Source organism: Carcharodon carcharias, chromosome 14 (genome assembly GCF_017639515.1).
Source record: "Carcharodon carcharias isolate sCarCar2 chromosome 14, sCarCar2.pri, whole genome shotgun sequence".
NCBI lineage: Eukaryota > Metazoa > Chordata > Chondrichthyes > Lamniformes > Lamnidae > Carcharodon > Carcharodon carcharias.
The window spans coordinates 49819364-49846081 of record NC_054480.1 but is presented as its reverse complement, the minus strand read 5'-3'; the positions used below and the strand labels follow the sequence as shown (position 1 = coordinate 49846081).

The 26718-nt window shown below is 39.1% G+C and overlaps 1 protein-coding gene across 1 annotated transcript; it reads left to right on the top strand.

The window, feature by feature from the left end:
- The first annotated feature begins 222 nt into the window (after positions 1-222).
- LOC121287050 (plasmanylethanolamine desaturase-like) lies at positions 223-26487 on the top strand. The gene is made up of 6 exons (XM_041204502.1): positions 223-388; positions 7571-7690; positions 10694-10785; positions 12792-12936; positions 20531-20743; positions 21074-26487. The coding sequence occupies exons 1-6, from the start codon at positions 244-246 to the stop codon at positions 21193-21195; spliced, it is 837 nt and encodes a 278-aa protein (XP_041060436.1). The 5' UTR covers positions 223-243; the 3' UTR covers positions 21196-26487.
- Positions 26488-26718: the final 231 nt, after the last annotated feature.

Genomic DNA, 26718 nt, shown 5'->3' with positions numbered 1-26718 from the left:
AATAGTGTTTTAGAATTCAGAGCTACTCCCACTCCCAATGCTGGCCTCAGCTGACCCAACTCATCATAGGCGATGCCAACTCTGATTGGTCAGCACCGTTCCACAACAGGCAGACTTTGATTGGGTCCATCTGGGTGATGGGGTATTTTGATTGGTTATAGGAGTCGGCACTGTCACGTCATGCTGCGGCAGCCGTGCTGTGATTGGCTGTAGCCTGTTGTCGGAAGCTGGGGCCAGTTGAAGATGGCGAGCGGGTTTTCCCGGAGTGAGAGCTCATCTGTGCTCAGCCTCGCCGAGGAGAGCTGGCACGAAGACGGGGAGCCAGCCGTGCCTCGCTGGGGGCCTCAGCATCCCGGCGCCAAGGAGCTGGCGCAGCTCTACTCTCCCGGTAAGAGAGCGATGGAAGGCGGGGCCGGGGTGGTAGCAGGAGGTGGAGCGACAGCGGAATCTCCCTCCGAGTTCCAGCTGGAGTGGCCTTGAGCGCCATTCCTTTGGCGGGTACCTCACATAGGCAGCGATAGCTACTTTGTGTAGTATTGACCCACTGTGGGGTCCGTGATCCCAGGGAACCTGGAAATCGATGGGAATGAAGGGGGAGGGTGTGTGAGGGGCAGGCCACGGAGTGGGGTAGCTAATGGCTAGGGAATGAGGTGTTGTGAGTGGGGAGATGATTGATGGAATGAGTTGCTCTCAGGGAGGGAGGAGTTCTCCTGGGGAACTGATAGTGGAGGGAGATTCTTACAATTAAAGAGGGGATGAGTCTTCCAAATACTGTGCTAATGAGGGAAGACGAAGACTTATAAATGGATGGGGGAGGTGAAGACTTCTGAAAGTGGAAATAGGGGTGATAAGAGCTCTTGTGGTGGTGGGAACGAGATGGAGACTCAACATGAGAAGAGATGTTGCAGGTTAAAGGGACCTGTTCCGATATCTTTTTAACTGCTACCCAGGAATTTTGTGATTGCAAGTTTCTTGTTTGTGTTTATGTCATCTGTGCTGGTTATTTTAAAGATCAGGATCAGGCTCTCCACTGCAGAGAAAACTCTTTTTTAGTGCTCTATACAGAACAAGTTTAATCAGCAGTCCATCTTGACCTTAGTTGATTTCAGTCTGGGTGTTTGGAACACATCTGTATGTAAACCCTGTCTCTAGGTTACAAAATAGAAAAAGCAAGCAAGATTCCTGTGTTGAAAGGGAGAAAGGTGAAATAGCTACTAAGATTCTAGGTTTAGGGAAGGCTGACTTCAAGGGGATGAGACAGAGACTATCCCAAGTAAATGGAGCAAATCTGTCAATGGGTAAACTGCATTACTGACACAAAAGGGTGAGAGATCCCCAGGACTAGATGGCTTCCATCCCTGAGTTTTGAGAAAAAAAACATTGTGGATACCCTAACTCAATCCTCAAAAGTTCTCTTGATTTAGAAACCATTATTTTGAATGGAAAGTTGTGGATGTCACTCAGCTTTTTAAGAAAGGTGACAGAGGGAAACCAGGGAATTGTTGACCAGTTAGCCTAACATCTGATAACAGGAAATCGATGGTCTCCATAATTAAGAAGACTACTGAAAACCTTGAAATTTTTTAGTAAAGATCAAAGCATGGATTTGTAAAATGTTGGTCATGCCTGGTGAATCTGGGGCATGGAGGATGGTCTTAATAGGCACATTAAAATGTCATGAACAGTTACAGATAATCAAAAAAGTAAATGGAATGCTGGCCTTTATATGTATAGGAATAGGGTACAATAGGTAGCAGTCATGCTTCAGCTATACAGAGCCCTGGGTGGACCACACCTGGAGTATTGTGAGTAGCTCTGGGCATCGCATCTTAAGAAGGATACATTGACCTTAGAGGGAGTGCAGTGTAGGTTTAGTAGACTGAGTGGACTCCCAAGAGTTTTGCCGCATAGAGAGATTAAACAAACTACTGTTGTCTTCCCTGGAGTTTAGAAGGTTAGGTGATGATTTGGTCAAAGTTTTCAAGACAATAAGGGGAACAGATAGGGGCGATCTGGAAATTTTTTTCCGCTGGCTGTGGAGTCTAGAATGAGAAGACCGCTTAACAATTAGAACCAGATTTTTTCAGGAGTGAAATTAGTAAACGTTTAAACACAAAGGTGGTGGTCTGCAGCTCTCTTTGGCCAGTAGCAATTGATGCTAGATCAATTTTAAAATTTAAAACTGAAATTGCAATAACTTTGGTCAATAAAAATTCATCAAGAGTATGGGATAAAGGAGTTAGATATGGAGTTAGGTCGCAGATCTTCCATAATCTCATTGAATGGCGTAACAAACTTGAGAGGCTAAGCGATCTATTCTTGTTCTTGTGTTCCCAATTGTTGTATTTTGATTTGCTGTGTGAAGGTCTTGGTGATGTCCCTGGGTGGGTTATGGCCACAAGTGAAGAACATTGACCACTTTAGTGGCAGGCAGCTCTAGAAAACAGCATGGAGTTAATTCTTCAGAAGGGAAGGCAAATAATTTAGATCTGAATGCACTTTTTAAATTGATGAATATGGCCTTTGGTTTGTAGTGATAGAGTAGGTTAAATTTAAATTTTATTGTGTGGGATCTTGCATTTATTACTGTTTTGAGCATTTGTTTATTTTTGGGATCGATAAATTTATGGTATCTAAGTTAAATTTTGCTTTTAATATGTGGAATCATGGGATCCTACCACTGTTTTGGCAAATGCGTCCCTGATTCTGATGATTTTAAGTTATATCCAAATTTCTGGGGCATTACTTGAGCAACTGTTGGTCAGGCTGTATGTTTAGGGAAATTCCTCTTTTTTTTGTTTGTGCACTGTGATAGTGAAGCAATGATTGCGGTTGTGAAGCTCATGAAATGTGAGGTAAACTTTATTTCTGTAATGACGATGCTAAATTACCATCATATAATGATTCGAGTAAAGATAAAGTATTTGAACACTGTGCAATTGACCTGTCAGCCCTTTTTCTCTTGCCCATGCCATTATTTAACTTACTTTAACTCATTCTTAACCTTAATTTTTATGTTAAAAAAACAATAATTTACCCTACTACGTTTGATTTCCTGTTCTTATAATTCATTTTAGAATTTGGAAGCAACTTCTTTAAAAGCAGCATTTTCAGCCTTTAAATTGATGTAAACCCTGGATTGTGAAGATCAATCTCTTTGTAACTCTTTCGAGTACAAACCCGTTTCCATCTGTTTCAGATGAAGTTACATAGTTTGCCATTGTGAGATTTGAACTCTTGATCTTGGGGTTACAAACCCAGTACCATAACCACTTGGCTATTTAGGCCAAGCTCAATCTCTTTGTAGCAGTCCGTGATGTGAAAATGTATAAAGTACATCCTTGTTACTTGTTGATGGTCTTTAAAGCTTCACAGTTTCCGAACACAAGAAGAGGGGAGGGGGATTCAGAAACGGTTTTGCTGTTCTTTTCCAAACTCTTTTCCGTGCATTGCCTTTGACCTGTTTCAAAATATGGCCAAAGTTATAAATGAAACCTAACCAATAAATTACATAAAAGTTGGCATTATCAATTTTTGAATATATACTATCACCAAATGACAGCAAAACAAATCCCGGTGAACTAAGTTAAAAGATAGCCACAGATTTTCTGTATAGAAAGGTGACCGCTTTACTGTGCAATAAAGCGCAACAATGTTGGAGAGATTTGGATGATGTGAATCTTGAAATCAAATTTCTAAAACTTAATGTAAAACAAGAGCCTTTCATGGCCTCGGGGCAGCCCAAGGTGCTCTACAGCCACTGAAGTATTTTTTTGGAGTGGAGTGCTGCAGTTAATTTGCGCACACAATGTCCCACGAAGAGCAATGAAATAATGAGTTGTTTTGGTGATGTTGCTTGAGGGATAAATTCTGGACAGGACACCAGGGAGATCTGCCCTACTCTTCCAATGGTACGATCGGATATTTTTATGACCACCTGAAAGGACAGATGTTGCTCCAGATAATGTAGTCAACCATCCTAATATCATTTTTGGCTTATTCACAATTTGTGCCTGATGGGATGGCTGGGGGAGTTAGTGATGGTATATTTTTCTTACAAAGAAATTCTTGAAGGAGCTACACACATATTGTTTAAAAAAAAAAAATCATGAAGGTAACACATTCCAATTGTGTTGTTTTGGGATACCACAAATTGAATACTTATTACTTGGAAGTGGTAAAATTGAGCTGTAATGTATGACTGTCCTTTTAAGGCAGTGATTCTCAAAATGTGGTTCATGGGCTGGTCCAAAACACACGTCACTGATGCGCAATGCCAGGGCCAAAGCCATCTGAGGGAATGCACCAGAACCCTCATCCATGCCATCCATCTGGCATCACAACTAGATTAGCTTCCAGGTGTGCAGCAAGAGTCGTCATAAGTCTGAGCATTAACAATGTAGTTTAATAAGCATGACTTATGTTACTATTACAACATACAGCTGTGAGATCAGATTTTCAACACCTGAATGTGTGCAACCTTACATGAGACTGAAGCTCTCCAGTTTGAAACCACATCACCTCATTGGTGCTTCATCAAAAGCAACACAGTTCTCCCTATTAATTCTGAGTTCCTTTTGTGGTGGCAAGTGAAAGTGGGTGGGGCAAGACTGGTAGGTGGCCCTGAGGGTCTTTTGCCTCACCTATATTGTCCATGGATGAAAAGGTTTGAGCACCACTGATTTGAGACAAGAAAGTAATGGCTATAAGTAAATAAACCTTGAGGCCACTCAGTTTCGTTGATCGCTCAAGGAACTTTGCAGTATGCTTGTCAGTTTCAGGTTGCAGCTCTGAAGCATGCACCAGTTTAAACTTGAGCTGGGACGTCTGCAATCGCTGACATACTGGTCTTGAATTCCCTGCATGGATGCTTCCAGAAATCATATCCAGAAGTACTCCCACTCCTGCACCTAGTCCCCTGCTGTCAAGGTGTGCTGGAATTCCCTACCAATTTAAGAACAGGTGTATATCAACATAAACAATTGGGGCCCAAGCAAAGTGCCAAACTTACCTTATCCTTCCTTTTAATATGAAAATAAATGATCCAACTTGTTCAAATGAACCTGCAATTGGGCAAGCTTTTCAATTTGTAATATACCTTTTGTTACTGACCAGGTGAGGAGGGGTGAAATGACTTCCCTATTCTACCACTCCAGGTCTAACTGTAACAGTTTTTTTTTGAGAATTCAGAGAGGATGTTCCTTCCGAATGCTGGAGGAGTCCCACTATTTACGCTTTCAGATTATAATGAATTAGTCAGACACGTTTTCTTAGGTTAAACAAAGAACAAGATAAATTTATTGAAACTATTTCCTGAATTGAAATAAGATCTAGGTAAATTGTAACCACCATTCATACATCTCGCACATTCGCCCACACACATACTGGTACAGATGGCAGGACAAGAGGTTAGACTTGAGAAATGTTTAGTTTGTGAGGATAAAACAAAGGAGTATACGAGTAGCTGTTCTTGGCTGGTCTTGATGCGGTGATTCCACATTGCGGCTGTTTTGTTCAGTCATCTTCCTGGGTGTAGTTATATGGAGCAGATTTCCATGTTTTATTCCCAAAAGATGTCAGTTTGCAATAGATTTCTCGTGATGGTTACTTTGCAAATCTGGGCATAATACTTCTGAGAGAGAGGGAGAGAGAATGGCTTTTGCAGCTCTTTTCAGTACAGCATTCAGATGTCTCTCCTACTTGGTAAAACAATCTCTTAAAATACCCTGCTGACTATATTCCAAAGAAATTCTGTTTGTCCAAGTCTGCTGTGGTCATTGTTTTAGAACAGGTAATTGTGCTTTGATGTCTCATCTCAGACACATTTGACAAGTTTCAGTATTGTATAAGCGAACAGGAAATGGGGTCTTTCATGCCCTTCAGAGGGTTGTGTCTTTTTTTTCCACCTCACTTGGTGAAATGCAAACTGTATATTGTAGCCATCTTGCAGTCCCCATTGTCTCTTAAGGGTTTCAGTTTTTTAAAAAAAAGTCCAGCCAGAAAAAGAAAAAAATAAGAGATTGTATTTTTTTTGAAAAAAATGCACCTACTTGTAACACTTTCTGTAATATGAAGACCAGAGTTTAGTACTCTGTGATCTAGTCAAGTTTCGATGTAAGTTTAATATAACTTCTATGTTCTGAATGTTAATCCTTAAATCAACCCCAGTGCTTTATTTGCATTTTATATGGTTTTGATCTGTGTTGCTACTTTAAATAATTTGTGAATCTGTAACCCTAGTTCCCTTTGCTCCTGTACTCTGTTTAAACTCTTATTTTCCACAGGAACTCCTTATTTCTCCAGCCAAGATGCACCATGTTGCAGTTATCTCTATTGAAACTAAGTTGTCATTTGCACACCCATTCTATATTTTGTTAAGGATGTCTTGTCTTGTATTTTGTCAGTCTTCCTTGGTGTTAATTAAATTTGGTATTGTCCATATATTTTGATATGTCAATATTTTGACATTTCAGATCGTAAAAAATGTCTAAATATATTTAAATAAGTTGTAGCAGGTCATAAGATTTTGGTTAATTGTTTAGATATTGTTGCCATCATTTACTATCGTGGCTTTCATACTCACTTGGGTGGCCAGCCATTGATACAATGGCCCCTTGCAGTAAAAGCTGACGAAGTAATGCTTATACAGATTGAGAGTTTTTAGTACAGGGAATATTTCTTGATGTAGGAATGTGTCAGCATCCATAAGTGTAAACACAGTAATGGTGTTAGAGGCTTATGCTGGATTGCACTATGTGCTCTTGAGTTTCTTCTCAGCTTTCCTGGAATTCACTGGAGCTCAGTCAACTGTAACCGTTGGAGTTTGAGTAAATTGGACAACATGGTATGACTTGTCTGCACCATCAAAACTGACTGATACATTTGGATAGATAATCCTGATCAACTAACATTCTGGGCATGTGCTTGAACAAAGCTCACTGTTTAGATGGATTGTGTGTTACCTGAGTCAGGATGCCACCATCTTTATTTTGGGGTACAAATCTCGTACTATTTATAAAATTAAATGGGAAATTGAGCCTAAACCAGGGGAGATGGACAAGGAATGTCCCTAAACTTGAAGCTGAGAAGGTAATCTTTAAAAGAGCAGCATGAAGTCAATCAGTCTCAAGGATTCTAGCCACATTTGGATAGATAATCTTTTCCAAGGCTTCACAACATATCCCAAAAACAGCGCTTTCTTTGGTGCACCTAATTTTAATTAATTTACATTTGTGGTCCATGTAAACATTACGAGCTATTTTCCTTCAGGTACCCAGTTTTCTTCCAGGCTGTAGACTAGAACCCAGCCCCTCCCTTAGGAATTATAACGATGCACTAGTGCCCCTACTTGCTTATCTGAAAGATTGACTGTACAGAGCTTTGGTATTTCAGCCAAGGAAAGTGCTTCATTTAATATTGTAGTATTTCAAAATGTAAAACAACTGGCAAGCTATATTTGTGCTGAGAAAATAGAGGTAAACTTCAGTCATCTGATATATAAAAAAATTTCAATAAATTTGCATATTTACTCACTTAAAAAACTAAATTACTATTTTTTTTTCTCCCACAGTGAAACGATTTCAGGAATGGGTGTGTGTTATTTTAAACATTGTTCTAATGAACTGCAATTTCTATCATCTGGTCATAAATTTCAACTGGGACCACATCCATTTGATCCTTATTGGAATTAGTAAGTATACATTAAGCAAGTAAATGTTTAACATGCTGTGCAACAGAATTATATGGCCCAAAAATGTTTCCTATTTGACCCTAGACTGAGTTTTTGATTCAATATGCTTTCAGTCACAAAGATCAGCCAGTTCATCTCCATAACATTGCCACCTCTGCCCCCAATCGCCATGATTTTTAAAGCTATCAATAGGATTTGTATTTACGTTTACATAAGCTGTCATTCTTGAACATAGCATTGAATTACTGTTAAAAACAAAAAACTGCGGATGCTGGAAATCCAAAACAAAAACAGAATTACCTGGAAAAACTCAGCAGGTCTGGCAGCATCGGCGGAGAAGAAAAGAGTTGACGTTTCGAGTCCTCATGACCCTTCAGCAGAACCTGGACATGAGGACTCGAAACGTCAACTCATTGAATTACTGTTTGTTACTATTATAATTAGCAGTTGACTCCTGGAATTAAGTGACTTCAGTTACAGCCTTGGATCCATACAAAAGACAGCAATTCCAGCATCTATTAATTTATCTTACAAGATGTCTATGCATCTTGTGCTTCATTTACATATGGTTGGCTCTGACTGCCTCTAGAGATAGAACAGTATTACAGGAGAAATTATTTAAGGACCTTGAAGTAGTTTTGTTTACTTGCCTCTGGTGACAGCAAAGATAAATAGCTGCCAATGTGCTATTTCATTCAAGTAATTGATTGGCAAACATTCTAGGCATGTGCTTGATCAAAGCACATTGTTTAGATAGATTGCATAGTATTTGAGCCAGGATGCCACCATCTTTGTTTTGGGGTGCAAACCTAGTACTATTTATAAAATTAAAGCAAGAGGAGATGGACAAGGCATATATCTGAACGTCAGGGGCAGAATTTTGCCCGCGGTTGGTGGGTGGGCCCCACTGCCATTTTAATTGGTGGGCCAATTAAGGCCCACCCAGCGGCCTGCCCAACGGGAAGTGCTATGCGCTTCCTGTGCAGAGGGAGATGGATCCCCATCTGTCAGTGTGATGCGTGCGAAAGAGCGCACTGCTCTCTGAGATTAAGTGCTGTCTCAGGAAGATCAGTGACAGTGTTAGAAAGTTAAAAACTTATTAACATGTTTCCCTCGTGACAATGTCACACGAGGTGGGACATGTTAATAAATATCACATAAAATTTATTAAAGTTTTTAAAAATGGACATGAAAACTCATCCCGCCAGTGGATGAGGTTTCATATATTATCAGAAGCCTGCTAGGGCTCCTGGCCAGCCCGCCAGCCTTAAGGTTGGACGGGCAGGGCCTTTAATTATTCTAATTACCCTGTCAATGGCCTCAATTGGCCATTGACAGGTCAGCGGGCGGACAGCTGATTTCACTGTCCGTCCGCCTTCCTAAAGATTTAATTGGACTGGGATGACATCAGGGGTTCCTCCCAACATCATCCTGTGTAATTTTCCTGTTGGCGAGCGGGCCCCGCCCCCAAATCGCCGATGGGAAAATTTTGCAGCAGGTTGTAAAGGTAAACTTTTAAAGGACGGTAGCAAAGTCACTCAGTCTCAAGCCCCAGTTTAAGGACAGCAAATAGTGCATGAAAAGAATTTACACAAATAAATACAAGAACGAAAATAGTGTCAGCTGTAACTCAGGTAGTGATCTTCCCTTGGAGAGAAGGGCTATGAGTTCAAGCACCACTCAAACCTGAGCACAAAAATCTAAGCTAACATTTTGATGCACCACATTCTTCCTTGTCACAGATAACAAAGTAGGAATAAATAGGTCATTTTCAAGTTGGCGGACTATGCTTAGTTGGGTACCGCAAGAATCAGTGCTTGGGCCCCAGCTATTCACAATCTTTATCAATGATTTGGATGTGGCAATTCAATGTAACATTTCCAAATTTGCAGATGACACAAAGCTAGCTGGAAGTGAGTTGTGAGGAGAATGCAAAGATGCTTCAAGGGGATTTGGAGAGGCTAAGTGAGGGCAAAAATTTGCCAAATGAAATACAATGTGGAGAAATGTGAGGCTGTCCAAGTTGGTAGGAAAATGGCGAGAGGCTGGGAAGTGTTGATGTTCAAAGGGACTTGGGTGGCCTTGTTCATGAGGCACTGGAAGATAACATGCAGGTACAGCGAGCAATTAAGACAAATGGTATGTTCACCTTTATTACAAGAGGATTTGAGTATAGGAGTAAAGATGTATTACTGCAACTGTATAGAACCTTGGTAAGACCATAGCTGGAGTATTGTGTGCTGTTTTGGTCTCCTTACTAAAGAAAGATATGTTTGCCATAGAGAGAGTCAGGAATGTGATGAAATATTCTCCACTTGCCTGGATGAACGTAGCTTCAACAACACTCAAAGCTTCACACCATCCAGGACAAAGCAGCCTGCTTGATTGGCACCCCAGGCATTCACGCTTTCCACCACCAGTGCACACTGGCAGCAGTCTTTTCATGTGATTGCCTTCCTTTTAAGTCTTTAACGTTTTGCAGCCTTGCCACGTTCCTCAGTTCTCAGCGTTTTTCCAACTCTTGCTGTTGTGCACATACTGACTCCCTTCACCCCACCATTGACAACATGCCTTCAGTTTTTTGGGTCCTAATCTCTGAAGCATCACCCTCGATCTCAATTTCTTCACCTCCCTCTCCTAATTTAAGACCCTCCTTAAAACATGCCTCTTTAATCCAGCTTTTGTCATCCCCGCCTTTAGTATCATCTTTGGTTCGGTATCTATTTTTGCTAAGCACTTTGGGTTTTTTTGGGATATTTTTCTACATTAAAAGTGCTGTATTGATCCAAGTTGTTAAATAAAATGGAAATTGATCATTACTTTAGCTTTAAATTCATATTTACAGCAATGCACAGCTTTGGATTAGATTTTATTTAAAGGACTTGTTCTAAACATTTGTTTGCCAATTGTTGTGTGTGTATATATGTTGTACAATCTTGTATCTTTTCAAATACCCAATTCATAAAGGTGGTAAATGTTCTAATTGTGTTTTTTTTTATCCAGTTGCAGGGATGATTACTGCTGATTTTGCTTCAGGATTAGTCCACTGGGGCGCAGACACGTGGGGTTCTGTTGACCTGCCTATACTTGGCAAGGTACATAATAGGACTGTACTTCTGTACTTCAGGCTTTCTTCATAGCCATATGCTGCAATTACTTAGTTTGGTGTTTCTAGCTTATGAATTAAACAATGTTTTTCTTTTTCAGCCATTATCGTGTATGCACGAGCATGTGGACGGTGAGGGGGGAGAGGTGGTGTGGGCATGAAAACTTCAAAATTGAGCAAGGATAGAACAGTAGAGGCAACTGAATAGATGATTCAATCTTAGTGTCAAAGTCCATATGCTCCTTAAGTCTGGATCAGTTTCCATATATGTGTTGGTAGTAAACAGAGAGCCAAATTGAAATGGTCATGGGAAATAAAGCTTTAACTTTGGGAAAACAGAAACTGCATCTGGTTCTTGCAAAAAACTCTAACCTTGTTTCTGACTCTCTTCCTTCCCAGCTGCTCACTCAGACTGAACAAGATAGTGTGCAGTCCAAAGTTCTAGTCAGTGAATTTTCTTTAAAACTCTGTATCTTGTTGTCAAAGTAATAACCCCTGCAACTTGCCCATCTCTTCTCCTTTGCAGCTATTCTGCCTCCTCTGTTAATGATTCTTATCCATGTTTTTCTTACTTCCCCGTGTGGACTTCTCTCTTTCAGACCCGCCACCACCCTCCCCAACCCCTTTTTAAATAATTTGCTTGTCCAAAACTCTAATGTTTTCATCCTGACCTCTTTGCTTATCACCTGTGGTCTCACTGACCTTGACTGTCTCTTTTATTCCCCCAACATACCAAATGCGTGTCTTCATGAACAAATTGGTGCATGGCCTCGACCAGCTGTACCTTTAACTTTCTCCAATCCTAAATCTGAGCCCATGTTCAACAATGCTCTAAGGCTGAGCTCCAATGCATCTGCTCCTTCTGCTACCCCTTCCAGGTGTTTCTCAATTACCAGCAAAGCTTTTAGCTGTTTGGGACTCTCTACTTAAACCTGTCTACCTTGTTATTTCCTTCCTAAATCACCAATAGCTAGTTTTATTTCTATCCACTGTGAAATGTGTTGGTATTTTTATTATATTAAGGACACTATTTAAGTTGTGTCCCTGCCATGCTGGTGCCTGTCTCACTCACCAACTACTTGTTAAAATGGTTATGGGTATATTATCTACATACCATTTTAAAACGTGCTCCCTTGCACTAATGTGGTCATTATTAGCTGGTTACACCACTCAGTTGTAATGTTCTCTTCATAACATTGCTTGAAGGGTGATAGCTTACAGCCTGCAGCAGGAACCTTCACCAGTTGCTTCTGCTAATTGCTGGAAATAGCTCGCAGCCTACTTTTTTTGGTCTATTTTAAAAATCCTTAGCTCCTTCCACCTGTCTGAAATGCAGCTGGTTGAACACACGCACCACACACATCTTTCTCTCTTTCTTCCGACCTTCCCAAAGTCATCTTTATAATTCGTTGGAAATGATGAACCTGGACCACCAAATCTAGCTGAGAAAAGCTAACTCAGTAGTGATTTTGGCAAAATTGAAAGGCTTAGTCAATGAATGCTGATGCTAAATTGTATTGACATCCACATTTATCCACATTGATACATGTTTATAGATGTTGAAAAGCTAGATTCTGCTAACTATTGAATTCATAGAAAAATTGACAATAGTAAATAATACATACAAACATCTGGGCCATGCATTCTGGAACTTTTTACTTATCATGGGATGTAAACATTGCTGGCAAGGCCAGCATTTGTTGCTCATCCCCTAATTGCCCATGAGAAGGTGGTGAGCTGCTGCCTTGAACCACTGCAGTGTGTACTCTGGAAGTTGCTCTCTGATTTACTCTGTGATAACAGTAAGCGCTGATAGCCTCTCCATTATTCCAATCCCAAACTTTTATGCACTTGCGCACATATTTTAGTACCATACTGAAATTGTGCACTGTTAAAATGGAAATATTATCTTGTAATGTAGAAGCACCTTTTGTGCCAAAAATGTTCACAAGCTGCTAACATTTTTTTCTGTAATGATGTTTCCCCTTCTTCCAGGCTTTCATTAGACCATTCAGAGAACATCATATTGATCCCACTGCTATAACAAGGCATGACTTCATAGAAACAAATGGTGATAACTGTATGCTTACTGTGATACCCTTGGCTAACATGGCATACAAGTTTTTTACTGCACCCCCAGGTATGTTGATCAGATGCATTGATTTTTCAACAAGTGCAGTGTGATTGGTGAATAGAACTGGCATGGGATTAATCAAGATCAGTTTATTCCTTTAAAGGCTCCCCAGCTGGCTGAGTGGGTTTATCCAGGGAGCAGATGAGCCATTCACAACAAGAATCTATGTTTCCATCTCGAGTATTATGCTGAGGTAACTGATTTCAGCAGGGTTGGTGGTAAATGTTAGAATTGGCCAGAGTTACCATTTTAGAATTGCAATCTAGTAGCCTTTCTGGGTGAGGATAGGATTCAATTTTGCTGTGATATGTTCTACTATCCAATACTGTCTGTTAACATTTGCTGTAAAATCTGAGGGGGATTTAAATCAGTGAAACTCTACCCCAGTATGAATTCCATTTCTTTAGGAGAGGAAGGCAGAGAGGAAATTGACAAGGAAAAAGATGTTTATTGTGAATCATGTTCAGTGTTCCACAGTAATCTACATTTTAGACTCCAAGACATTTTGAGGATTTGATGAGACATTTATATGAATGCATGTTATTTTTAATTTGGTTACACTTGCTCTGCATAGTACATTGTTGTACTTTAGAATGAACTATGCAGTAATGTCATTACACTTTGTCCATGTCCCTCTTTAAATGCTGTAAGCTTTGGAATGTGTAAAACTTGAAAGATTCCATGCAAATTGCAAATCAACACCTTTTAACAATTATCGAATAAATTGATCAGAGTTCATATTGTTGCTCAAGTTCTACTTTCCCACCATTCTCTGTATTTTAAAAAAAACTTCATCCTAAATTATTTATTTGATCTGTCAGTGGCTGTCTTGTATTTATGCACCTTGTTCAGGACTTGCCCAACAGTAGAAAGAGGGTGGGTGCGGAGAAACTTCATATATTTAAAGACTACTATCAGGTTTCCTTTTAGCCTTCTCTCTTCAAAAGTAAAGAGTCCCAGGCAGCTCAATCTTTCGTGATTGTTGCAACCTTGTACTTCTGCTAATACCTCAGTAAATCATTTCTTTGCTTTCTCCGGTGCTTCAATATCCAAATATCCAATATCCTGAACTACACACAGTATTTTGGGTTTGCTTTAATTAAGAATCTACATACATTTAACATTACCTCTCTGCTTTTGCATTCTGTCCCTATAAAAGTGAACCCCAAAAGCACTTTGCTACTTGGAGTAATTTGTGGATATGTATTCATAGATCTGTTTGCTCATTAAGTCTTTAATCACACCTTTTTTCCTCCTGTCAAAATAAACTGCCACATTTTGCCATATTGAATTTTATTTGCCTGTACCTGCTCACTATGCAGCTTGTTTGTCTTCCTGTATTTTGGTGGAGCCTTCCATGTTAGCTATACCCCCAGTTTGATACTATCTGAAAATTTCAACACAATACCTCTAATTTCTGGGTCCAACTTATTTATTTATAAATATTGGCCAGGTTGCCAAGAAAAATCCTACTCCTTTCCAGTAGTGCCGTGGACACTTTTTTATGTCCAGCTGATGGGCAATGCGGCGGGGGGTGTTCTTAGTTTAACGTCTTGCCTGAAAGATGGCACCTCGAACTGTGAAGCACTTCCTCAGGACTGCCCTGATGTTTCTAGATTGTGGCAAATTCCCAGACTGGGCTTGATTACATTGATTTTGACTCATGGGTGAGAGTGAGATGCTCCTCCCCCCCCCCCCCCCCCCCCCCCACCCTTACTGAGCAATACCACAGGTGATCCAAAATAAAAAGCAGTTACTGAGATAATGTTTCTGCATATTTATTCATGTCTGCAAAGCTGTTCAATTAATTTAATATTAAAATCACTGTTGGGAATTTCCCATGGACATGTTTACCCCTCTTACTTTGGCTTAAGTTATGCTTTAGACACGAGTAGAAAATTTCACCTAAGCCTTGTGTGCTGGATATTTTAAGCTGCTGTGAATAAGCTTTGCAGGTGTGAGAGAGGTAGCATAAGAGTTTTGATTTTTTACCTGAGGAAGCTAATGAGCTAGAGTGCACCATGGCAATGTGTGTTACATGACAACCAGGTAGAAACTGGGAGATAATTGGGAGATATACAATAGGATGGAGACACAGATTTTTCCCTGCTCTTTATACAGCTCAAGCTATTAATTTTCTTTTAATAGCTAAAGGTGTTTGGGCTGTCACTGAGGAGCGCAGATGTTTGCACCAGCATGGAATATTTGCACGGCCCATTGATTCTAGCCTTAGACATTCCAGCTGGAGGTGACCTAGGTCGTGATGTGATCAAAATCATGATCACTAGAGACTTGACAATGGGGAAAAACTACAGGGTGAAGCCCACAGCTGTCCTTTGCAAGATGTATTGATCTACTTTTAGTAAGGCAGAAGAAAAAAAAATCTTAATATGTAAATGGTTGATGATAAAGATTTGGGGGAGGGAAAGGAATGAACAAATGATGTGCTTGAAGCAGTGTTTTAAACTGCATACTGCTAACTCTTCAAGTAATGTCATAGGAGTCTGTGTGTCTTTGCCCATCTGTCAAACAAATTGGGAGTGAATTGGGAGTCAGGTTAGCATACTTTATTTAACTCTCAAAGGGCAATATTTGAATGCAGTCCATACATTTTGGCTGAAAAGTCTTTGTGTTCTTGTCTGTGTGTATCTTCAATGTCACATGAAGACATTTTTATAACATTACTGAGTTGATGCAATGCACTTACACACCTTTTCCTTCCCCAACAAATGTGTGATGGTGATCTGAGCTATTTTTAAAAATGGATTTTTAAGTAGACACCTTAAATCAAAATAGGCCATTAAGCTCTCAGGCCTTTCCGATCTCCAGGGTAAATGTCAGAGTCTGTACATGCAAACGCAGCATTTTTCATGAACTTGTGATGTATGAATGTAAATAAGCTCGTGTATTAATTATGAAGTTATCAATGTCTTTGTGCTTCTTGGAGGAAAGATTTAATAGTTTGTTTACAGGAATCTGGTAAACGTTCTACCTGTAAAGCATTTTTTTTTATTTACTTCTAGCCTTAATCTAATTTCTCGGTTTTCTTTAAAAAAAAGTTATTTTCCCAAAAAAGCCCCCAGGAATTGCTATGAAGTGATCAAACATCATGGTTAGTTGCTAATGAAATTGGCATGCTTCCTCTTACAACACAGAGCTTTCTCAGGATATGTCACTTTTTTTCCCAGAAAATGCAGAAATGTCTTTTGAAGAAAGCTACAAAGTGAGGAATTCATCCCCACCCCACCCCCTTTCCCCTGCCCAGTTAAGAGAATGGTTGGTACCAATTAGATTTTTGTGCTGCTGTTGCATCAGTCACTGGAAGGTACCAATTTTAACTGCCCCCAGGGGAGGTGGTCATGCAATGCAGCTTTTTGGCAGTATTTTTAAGATGTAGAAGTGTGTAGGGGTTTCTGAGCAAGAAGCTGGATTCTACATTTTCTTCTAAAACACACTTTTAAAGTGATTTGCTCTACTACCTTTTCAGAAGATTATAAAAACTACTGTTGCATCAAAACCCTAAAGCCAAGGTTCTTAATGAGTTGGAGGCCGGTAGGCAGTATCCTTTTCATTGCCTAAAATCCAAATGTGGAACTCTGATTAATCAACTTTAGATATCATCCCATTTAATTAAATGTTTGATCTGTTATAATTGAAATCATTTTGAAGATTCTCTAGTACCTCCCTTATTTCACCTAAGCAAAAATTATTGACGAGCACCACCTGCAGGGTTATTGGAGTTTCAAGGCTAAGTGAATCTATCTTTTGCTCTGCATCAATGCAATGAATGAACCGAGTTTTATAACATGTCACATTGAAGCTTATTGGGATGCAATGTGGATGATTCATGAGAAATTTGCTTTTAAAAGTAAAAACCTAGCAACATTTAAGATGCTGGTTATTAAATGCCTGCAAAGAGTGGTTTACCAAGGTGTGTCTACAATGGATGTTTTATACAGTTGCCTGAAGGCTTTAAGTTAATATTCCTCCATAAGTTACTCACTCTCGTTCAAGATAATATTCTAAGATATGTAGTGAAAAGCTTCATCCTTGGCTTAATCAACTTGGTGAGGGGAACAACAGGTTTTCTTGTGTGTTTATGACAAGGTTCCTCCTTACCTTGGAGGGCCCACTGATGCTTCTGCCCTAGCTCAACTCCTGTGAAAATCCCAGGATAATGCAGGTCATATTGTATCCATAAACTGGAATTGAGCTCAATAGGGTGAAAAGAATTTTAATCCCTAGTTGATTACAAACAGCCCATGGGTGACTTTAATTGAATATCACTTGGGTTCTATTGAGAGAATGAGAGAGAGATTTTCAACTATATATTTTCTGTGGGCAAGAATTTTTCTGAAAACTTGTGTGTTAAAGACATTTGTTTTATAGGCATTAAATTTGTATTTGAATCTAAATTGATTTTAAGTTTTAGTTTGACCACTTATATGGAACTAAAGTATATTTCTTACAGTGGCTAGAAAGTGACTTGGAAAGTAGTTCTTGAGAATTCTGGAGGATGGGGTGATGTGATGAAAAGAATATCAGCTGCTGGATTGGTAGGCTTGTAGAACAAGTTATAAACTTGTTTCATGAAAGTGGAGGGTAGAGCCAGGATTGTGATGGAATTTGTAGATGAGGATAATATCATCTTCTGGGGCGTAAGTCAATAGCGAAGTGAAGAGGGGGAGTTGAGGAAGTCAATAAGTAAGCATTGCAGTAATCTATCCTTTTAAAGATTCGAGCATTGAAGGGCGAGGTTTGGTGATTTGAGCAGGTAATGTTTAAGAAGCTGGAAAATAAAGTAGTTTTAGTAATGAAGTTCAGCTTTCACTCTTAACAGAATACCAAGCTTGGGTTCAACCCAAGTGAACTACCAGAGAGTTTCATGGAATAGAAGTATGTAGGTGCCGGAAAAGACAGTTATAATGTAGAAAGCCACAGCTTATTAAGAACCTTGTCAGGCAGTCCCATAGAAAATGAAGAAGAGAATGGAGAAAACTGAGATGCCTGCGAATGCTGTGCAGGGGCTGAGAATGACGCTGTGTTTGGAGTTTGGCCACGATCACAAGGATTACCCCAATACACTTCCATAGCCCTATTTAAGGACTTGGTGCCACTGAGTTGACATCACAAGGAGGCAGTGGTGGAGCTGCACTGTGCTGTTTGTTTTTTGTATAGTTGCGTGAAATTTAAACCTTTTTCTATTTTGTTAATTGTTTGTCATCTTTTTATAAAACTGAAATTTCAAATAATATGTTCAAAAAGAAAAAAAATGGCTCTTGATTAGAGGATGATGATAGGTGGAATAAGTTGGCTATTAATTGGGCAGCATAGAGGTGAGAAATAAAAAGGGATGTTGACATGGTGAAGATTACTGCAACTATTGGAAGATATTGTGACTACCTTAGTACAGACTGGAGTGGAACTGAGAAGGTAATGCCATTGGGCTGCACCACTCAGATAAGTGATTGAGTAGAAGGGAGTGGTCAATATTTTTGAATGCAGGGAAAAAAAATTCCATCTTCCTCAGAAGAAAACCCGCGACAGGCTGCGGAGTATTTTTTTGTCCCCACATTTACAGTGTAAAGCTTTTGAGTTAGCCTGCTTGCTTACTGTCATGTTTTTGAGCAATTTGTTACTGTAGATGGATATGCACTAGAAATCTGGTTGATGGAGACCAGCCAATCTTAAATACTTGCATTGCTGACCTGGAACTCAGCTTGTGGATGTAGAATCATAAAATGTTTACAACACAGACATTGGTGTAAAGGGCACAATTTCAAAGTTTGTGGATGTTATAAAACTTGGAAGTATTGTGAACTATGAGAAGCATAGAGTAGAACTTCAAAAGGACATAGACCGGTTAGTGGAATGGGCAGACAAGTGACAGATGAAATTAAATGCAAAGAATTATGAAGCGATTCATTTTGGTAGGAAGAATGCAGAGAGAGGTGAACTGCCCCATCAGAAGGCTAGCCTAACGGACTGAATGGCGTCCTTTTTCCTCATGTCGTCATTGCTTCTTTTGATAATTACCTTAAATCGACGCCCTTTGGTTCTTGATCCTTCCACCAACAGTTTCTCCTTATCTACTCTTCCCAGACCCCTCATGATTTTGAATATCTCTCTTCTCAAAGGAGAAGAGTCCCAACTTCTCCAGTCTTTCTCTGTAATTTTCTATGTATATTCTTAATCCCTTGAACCAGACTTGTGAATCTTGTCTGCATCTTCTCTTATGCTTTCACATCCTTCCTAAAAGTGTGGTGCCCAGAACTGGTTGCAATGTTCTATTTGAGGCCAAACCAGTGTTTTATACAGATTTAACATGCTTTTGTAATCTTTGCCCCTATTGATAAAGCCCAGGATGCCGTAAGCTTTATTAATCATTCTCTCAATCATCCTGCCATCTTCAATGATTTATGCACATATACACCAGGCCCCTCTGCTCCCTTTAGAATGACACCCATTATTTTATATTTTCTCTCTGCATTCTTCCTACTAAAATGAATTGCTTCATAATTCTTTGCATTTAATTTCATCTGTCACTTGTCTGCCCATTACACTAACCTGTCTATGTCCTTTTGAAGTTCTACTCTATGCTTCTCATAGTTCACAATACTTCCAAGTTTTATAACATCCACAAACTTTGAAATTGTGCCCTTTACACCAATGTTTAGATCATTAATATATATCAGGAAAAGCATGGGTCCTAACATATCCCTGGGGAACTCCACTATAAGCCTTCCTCCAGCCCAAAAACAACTACTCACCACTTTTTTTTGTTTCCTGTCAATCAATTTCATATCCATGTTGCTACTGTCCCTTTTATTCCATGAATTGTAACTTTGCTCATATGTCTGTTGTGCAGCACTTTAAAAGTCCATGTACTCCAAATCAACAGCATCACCCTCATCAACCTCTTGGTTACCTCATCAAAAAAAATCCAAGTTAGTTGAACATGATTTGCTGTTAACAAATCCATGCTTGCTTTCCTTAATTAACCTGCATTTTCCCAAGTGACTATTTTGTCCTGAATTATCATTTCTAAAACCTTCCCCACTACCAAGGTTAAATTGACTAGCCTGTAGTTGCTGGGCGTAACATCCTTTTTAGAACGAGGGTAAAACATTTGCAATTCTCCACGTAGGTTTTGCACTGATGATATTAGTCCTACCTTGTTTTACATCTTCATTGCAGCTAATCCAAATGCCAAATACACTGCACTGGCATATTTTTGATCAAGAAGCTGGATTTTATGACCAGGGTGAGAATGTTTAGGTGCAAAGTTTGTGCCCTTACCTCTAACACAACAGAATTCTGAAGATTCGCCTTGTATAAATACTGATTTCACACCAGAAAAGCACTTACTCCGGACAATGGTTAAGAAAGAGATTCCAAATCTCAAGGGCGACCGGATTAATGTTGATGTAGTAAGATTTGCAGTCATCTTTAAACCAGTTGTATAAAGTAAATGGTGACTTAGAAAAAAATGTTTTCATGTAGAGTAATGGTGTGGTATGCATTTATGTACTTTCAAAACATTGGTAGCCAGTGTCTTTCTGCTTATATGCTTCTAATGAAGATGTAATTCTTTCTACAGAGGCCATGTATGATATATATCCTTGGGAGTGCTATGTTTTTTCTCTTGGATTATTTGTGACACTGACCAATCAGATTCACAAATGGTCTCATACGTATTTTGGACTTCCATCATGGGTCTGCCTTTTACAGGACTGGCACATTATTCTGCCTCGAAAACACCATCGTATTCATCATGTATCTCCACATGAAACCTACTTCTGTATTACCACAGGTCAGCAATTGGAATCAGCCAGCTAAGTAAAGTGTGTGTGTGTGTACCTGCATATGATGTGGAATGTTAAAGTGTTGGGGAAATATAGATTATTGTGCAAAATACATCAGTGTTTTTGGTATATTTCACTAAGCAGTCAGATGTAAAATGAATACAGAATGAACCTAAGTTTATGCACGTCCAGACTCCACTCTAGCTAATTATTTTCCTTCAAATTTACATGTTATTGTTTGAATTAATGATGCCACTTAAATTGGTAACTCTGTGAAGTATTATGCCTGTCCTTTTTAAAATTCAGAGTAGAATAATGTGTAATACTTATGTTTTAAGGTTGGCTTAACTACCCCCTGGAGAAAATAGGATTCTGGAAAACTCTGGAGGGCATTATCCAAGGATTAACTGGAAACAAACCCAGAGCAGATGATTTCAAGTGGGCTCAGAAAACAAAGTGACCCTTTGCCAATGTTTTGACTTTTTAAACTACTTCTTGCCAACTAATTGCACCAGCCAAATCTATGACTGCAGTCTGAAAATGATGTACCCTGGAAGCGCATTCTACTTGAAAAATAAGGACTCATAAAACTGAAGATGTTTGAAGGAACTTGAAAGTATTTGAATAGTGATCCTTTGATGTAGCCATTTCTGTTTTTTAAATTAACATTCACTTAATGTAATATGAACACAATGTGTGTTGCACTTGACATTAATAAGGTCAATAGAAATATGTTCTAGGGATACCCTCGTATAGCTGTGGTAATACTGGAATTTCATCTTGGGGATGGAATTGCTACAAAGTTGCAGTGTCCATATGGTGCTTGCTTGTTTGTGTACTATAATACTGACAAGGCCTTAAAATAAGTTGTTTGCCAGAAATATTTAACTTTATTATTTTTGAGTGTGTGTAGTATATATATATAATGTAAAACTGCTGCATACTAGTTATTGTTCAATTTAAAGTCATACTTTACAAGTGCTTGCATATAATGTTAGGCAATTTGACCTAAGATCTGTTTTTTTTATCATAGCTGCTTAAAATACAGGAAGAATTCAACTTTCATTGAGGAGTGGTTCAATATCAATATTTCTGATGTCTCTGTTCTGATATCCAGTATTTTACTATTTGGAACTATTGTGGAAGCTTTAAGGTTTGAAAACCAAAAGCACCTTGCCACAGGGTTCCAATGCTTTATAAGATCTAGGAATATAAAGTACTTTGCACATCATCAGAAATTTAAACTTGTTATTGATTTTCAGTACCTGTTGATAAGATGGCTTCATGTAGTGTTATGGCTTTAAATACAATTGCCAAATAAAAAATTTGAGCCATTCCTAATACTTGTAAGTATTTATGAATCCAGGTTCTAGAATTGAGGAATATTTGCTTATTACTGGAAAATTGTCTGAATAGCTTGATACCACTCAAATACTACTGTAACTAGTAAATAGTAACTACTGTAAATAAAGCCAAGGCCAACTACAGTGACAACTTGGAGCCTATCACATTGGAGATCTTACCATGATTTGAACTAATAAAGTATCTCCATTCTTAGGACTAGCAAATTTGCATAATCCAGTTATTGGGTTTACTCACTTTAACCGTAATGAAGGAATTCTTGTTTTTAGACCCTCTAAGTTCTCAGCTCTTTTTATTAAAAAATATACAATTTATGTATTTATTATCCATTTGCATGCGGTTTTTGACTGGAGCTCCAGTCAACTTCCTGGGCCAATTACTTCTATCTCCATTTTTCTTGCCCCCACCCCCCCACCTCTTGTCTCTCCTGTTCCCTTCCCTTGAAGTCTCCTTTTGGTTATTTTGCTTTTCTACTCTACTATCACAATTCCATCTTACGGTTTCCTTCTGTGCCCCTCTTGGTATTGTCTGAAGTTTGAGGCACCCATAAAGGCCTTATGAGCAGCAACCCAACTGCCCCTTATTCTGTCTTCCTGTTGAGGACTAACCTTGCTATCCTCTCGCGCGCGCTCTCTCTCTCTCTCCCTCCCCTTCCCAATCTCCCCACCTCATCCACTATCATCACTTTGGACTCTGCTCGTGGGCCGACAATTATACCTCCACATTGTCTTCTATAACATTCATTCACTCACAATTGCTGCCTTGACATCTACAATCTTATTGTGGAGAATTATATTGTACTGATGTTCTAATTTTACTGAAACTTCCCTCTTGCTAAAACCTCCACTCCTGGCTATAGTTCCTATCACTTGTCACAGCATGCCACAGTGGCAGTGTGTCCCTTATCAAATTGCACTTTGGTCTCTTCCTTTTCTCCTGCTATTCATTTTATTCTGCCTCCTTTTAAAATCCTCTTTGGTTACTGCTCTTTCCTAGTCTCACCCTGAGTTTCAAAAGATCCTCCTTCCTTTCTTCCCTCAGCACTCATATGACTCTTCGTCCTTAAAGCATTTGACTTTAATCTTGGCTTCCTGTTCTTGCATTCAAGACCTCCCTCCAATATCTACCTCCATATAAATTCTCTCATCAATATATTTGCACCTTACCTAGCCTCTCATCACTTATGATATTGAGCATAGAACAGGCCAGATCTTTTTATTTGTGTGTTTCACCCCACGTCCCTTAACCCTTTCCAATTCCACTTCTTACTGTCACCACTCTTTGGGTGGGGTGGGGGCGGTTGACACCAATGGACTTGCAAATGCATTTTCTAAATTCAAACTGCCTACATTTTGGCCCTCCATTCACTATTCTGCTCAACCCCTTCACGTTCAACTTTCATGCTTGGTTTCCAGCACAAATTTTGATTTTTCCCATCCTGGTTGATTCCACTGCAATGGCTATCATCTTTGCATTCTTTGCACTAAATGGAGCAAACTAGAGTATAACTAATGAACGCCTGTCGTATCATTATAGATAAATTATAATTATCATTATAGGTATTAGATTAAATGCTGATGGATGTTGTTGTTCTCCTCTGCTAAAACCTCCCACTATTCCAGGGATGTCCTGGACAGCAAGCAAAACCCAGTTTGTTTTCTCAACTACCAACTGTCTGCTTAAGGTCCTCTCCTCTTCCCAGCCCCCATCTGCAACAACTGAGAAGCTCATGGTCAAAGGTTACTAAATTCTCTTGAGCTCTTTCTTATTTCACCCCAACCACCCCCATTCTCCTTGCCAACCAAAATCTTCCTGTGGTTCCGGCTACCCTAACAGTAAGCATGAGCTTATATCTCCTTTTCTTTCCTATCTCCCTAATGCTCTTTGTGAGGTCATGTTGCCCAAGGGACTCCCTTACTGCATGTCTCACTCCCACTAAACTGCCGACCACCCAAGTTCCCTTCCTGGTCTGCGTGCTAGCTGATATTGTAAATGGATTTCTCTCTTCAGGGACTATCTTCTTCCTTCTGTGAAAACTGACATCACCTCTCCTGAGGGGGAAAAAATACTCACTACTCTATTCTTGGACACTGTAGAGGGGAAAATAAGCTAAAGGGGGTAAAGTAATTGGATATTTTGCTTTGCAAAACAATGCCTACCTTTCCTGCAATGCCATGTTTGAATATCCCCAAAAGATTTCTACCCCACTACATCACTGAGACAGTGCTAACCAAAGCCACAATGTTGATGTAACTGACTATAGTGTATTATCCCTCCTTGTCCTCTCTATTCCTTTAGCGCCTGACACATATTCTACCCTTACCACCTTACCTACTCTAACCCCTTCCCTGGTTATTGTCTTAAACTGAATTAAACTGCTAGCTGTGTCTTATTCAAGCTGAGCCTGCAATGCCATGCACACTCTATCACAAAGATGCCCTACGTTCATCTTCAATATCACTGCCTCAGCTGATCCGCCACTGAAACCCTGATGCCTTTTGTCGTCACCAAAATCTACTATTCTGGCCTTTCCACGCCAGAGCTCCATCCTTGACGCTATAAACTTCAACTCACCCAAAACATTCCTGCTTGTATCTTATCCAACGAAACCTCTAATTTTTCTTGGCGTGCATGGGCAGTTTGTTTAAAGTCTGTGGTTCCATTAAATTTCTTTTTGTATGTCTGCACATATGTATTAACTTGTGCACAGCCTGCATGGGAACTTTCAGGTTGCTGTACAGCCATGCAGTTTACAGGAAACGCCAATCTGATCCCACATCAGATCCTGTTCATCTATTATCCTCATGTTGGTTGTTTTCTTCGCACCCCCGCCCATTTCCCGTAACTACAACTTAAAATTCTCAAAATTGTTCAAATCCCTTCATGGCCTTGCCAATTTCTCTAACCTCTTGTCCCAAAACTTTTTTCAAGAACTCTGTTCCTCTGATCTGGCCTTTTGTGTATTCTGTCCCCAGTACTTTTGCCCCATTGACTACTATACCTCCAGAGACCTCGTGCTCTGGAATTCCCTCCCTAAACCCATCTGTTCCTCTACCTCATTTCCCCCACCACTCCCCTCCCCCACTTTAAGAACTTACTTACAGTCCACCTCTTTGTTCAAGTGTTTGGTGAGTCCTGCTATTACCACCTCCTGTGGCTTGAATCTGAAGGGCTGTGGTATGTTTTTCTATGTAAAAGATGCTATGCAAATGTAAGTTGTTGAACGTTCTTGCTCATTTTCTGGAGCAAACCTGTAATTTTTATTTTCAGAAAAACAATATGCCCAACAATGGTTAGCTATGAAAGGGAATCAAAATGTGTATAATTCATACATTTCCTATGTTCACATAATATTTATCAATACTTTCATAAGATTAAGTTTAAATGCTTTCATTTTTGCCAGAACAACTTTTTTATATATATATGCAGGCTTGTGTTTAATGCAGTCATTTGATTTTGTTTTGCCAATTTATCTTCTCAAGGCTAGCATAACTTTAATAGCTAAACCTTACTATCTTGTATCACTGTATTCTAATTACAATCCTCAAAACAATTTCCTGGTCTACAATGTTTTATTTGTGTATTATTTTTAAATTCATTTTTCTAGTGAGCATGATGGTTACCAGCAGTACATGTAAATAAAATTAATTAAATATGACTTATTTATGGTCTGCAAACTGATGGTTATATAATTAGACAGTACCAGTATATAAATTAACATTTAAAGATTATCAAACAAAACATTTGAAGTAGCTTTTACACACATTACAAAGTTAACATGAAATTCAAGTTATATTTCACAATGTTTAACGTTTGATCTGAAATGATTAGTTTTCCCCAGTTTTTTTTTGTAAAACACATCAGCTGGTGAAATGAATAAGGCAAATCAATATTATTGTGTAGGGTCTGTGGTTTTATTATTTTTGGGAGGGAAGAAGACTTTTTGCTTAAACCATAACTGTTGAATGCATGTCTTGGTTTTAAATAAAATATTATTTTCAAGATTAGAGTTGTAACAAAGCTTAGGACCCTGCTAACCATGTCCAATGAAAAAGCTGTGTTCTTTATCTGGCCTCGTTTAAGCTTTATTATTGGGACCATTATGTTTCCCTAGTTCTGTTCAGTTACTTTAACTCTGTACCAATGTCAAAGTTCTGAAGCTTTATTAGATGTGTCCAGAGCATTGTTATTTTTTCTCATCTCCAAAACGTTTTTGTTCCAGCTATATTTTTAGGCTGTGAAAAACTGATTCTGATGAGATGCTTTCTGCTCACCATTAGCTTCAGTGCGTATACTATAAATGTGACACTTAAGGAAAACATATTGTAATTTTATAACTTGTGGAGTAAACTTAATTGGCAAAAATAAAAATTCAGTGATCAAATGCAAACTCTGTCCGGTGATTTTACTTATGCGAGAAGGGACTTTGTTAGTCTTTTGGGTTTGGATTCCAATACCCCTTTTATTGTGAATTAGCAGCACTACCTTGTGGTGCTCCTGGATATAATACAAGTATTTGAATAGTTAGCCAAAGTTAATTTAGGTTTCCAAGAAAAAAAATGTTTGAATCACCAATATCTTAAGCATATTTGTACTCCAGGTCTGTTTGTGTTGTGGTCAC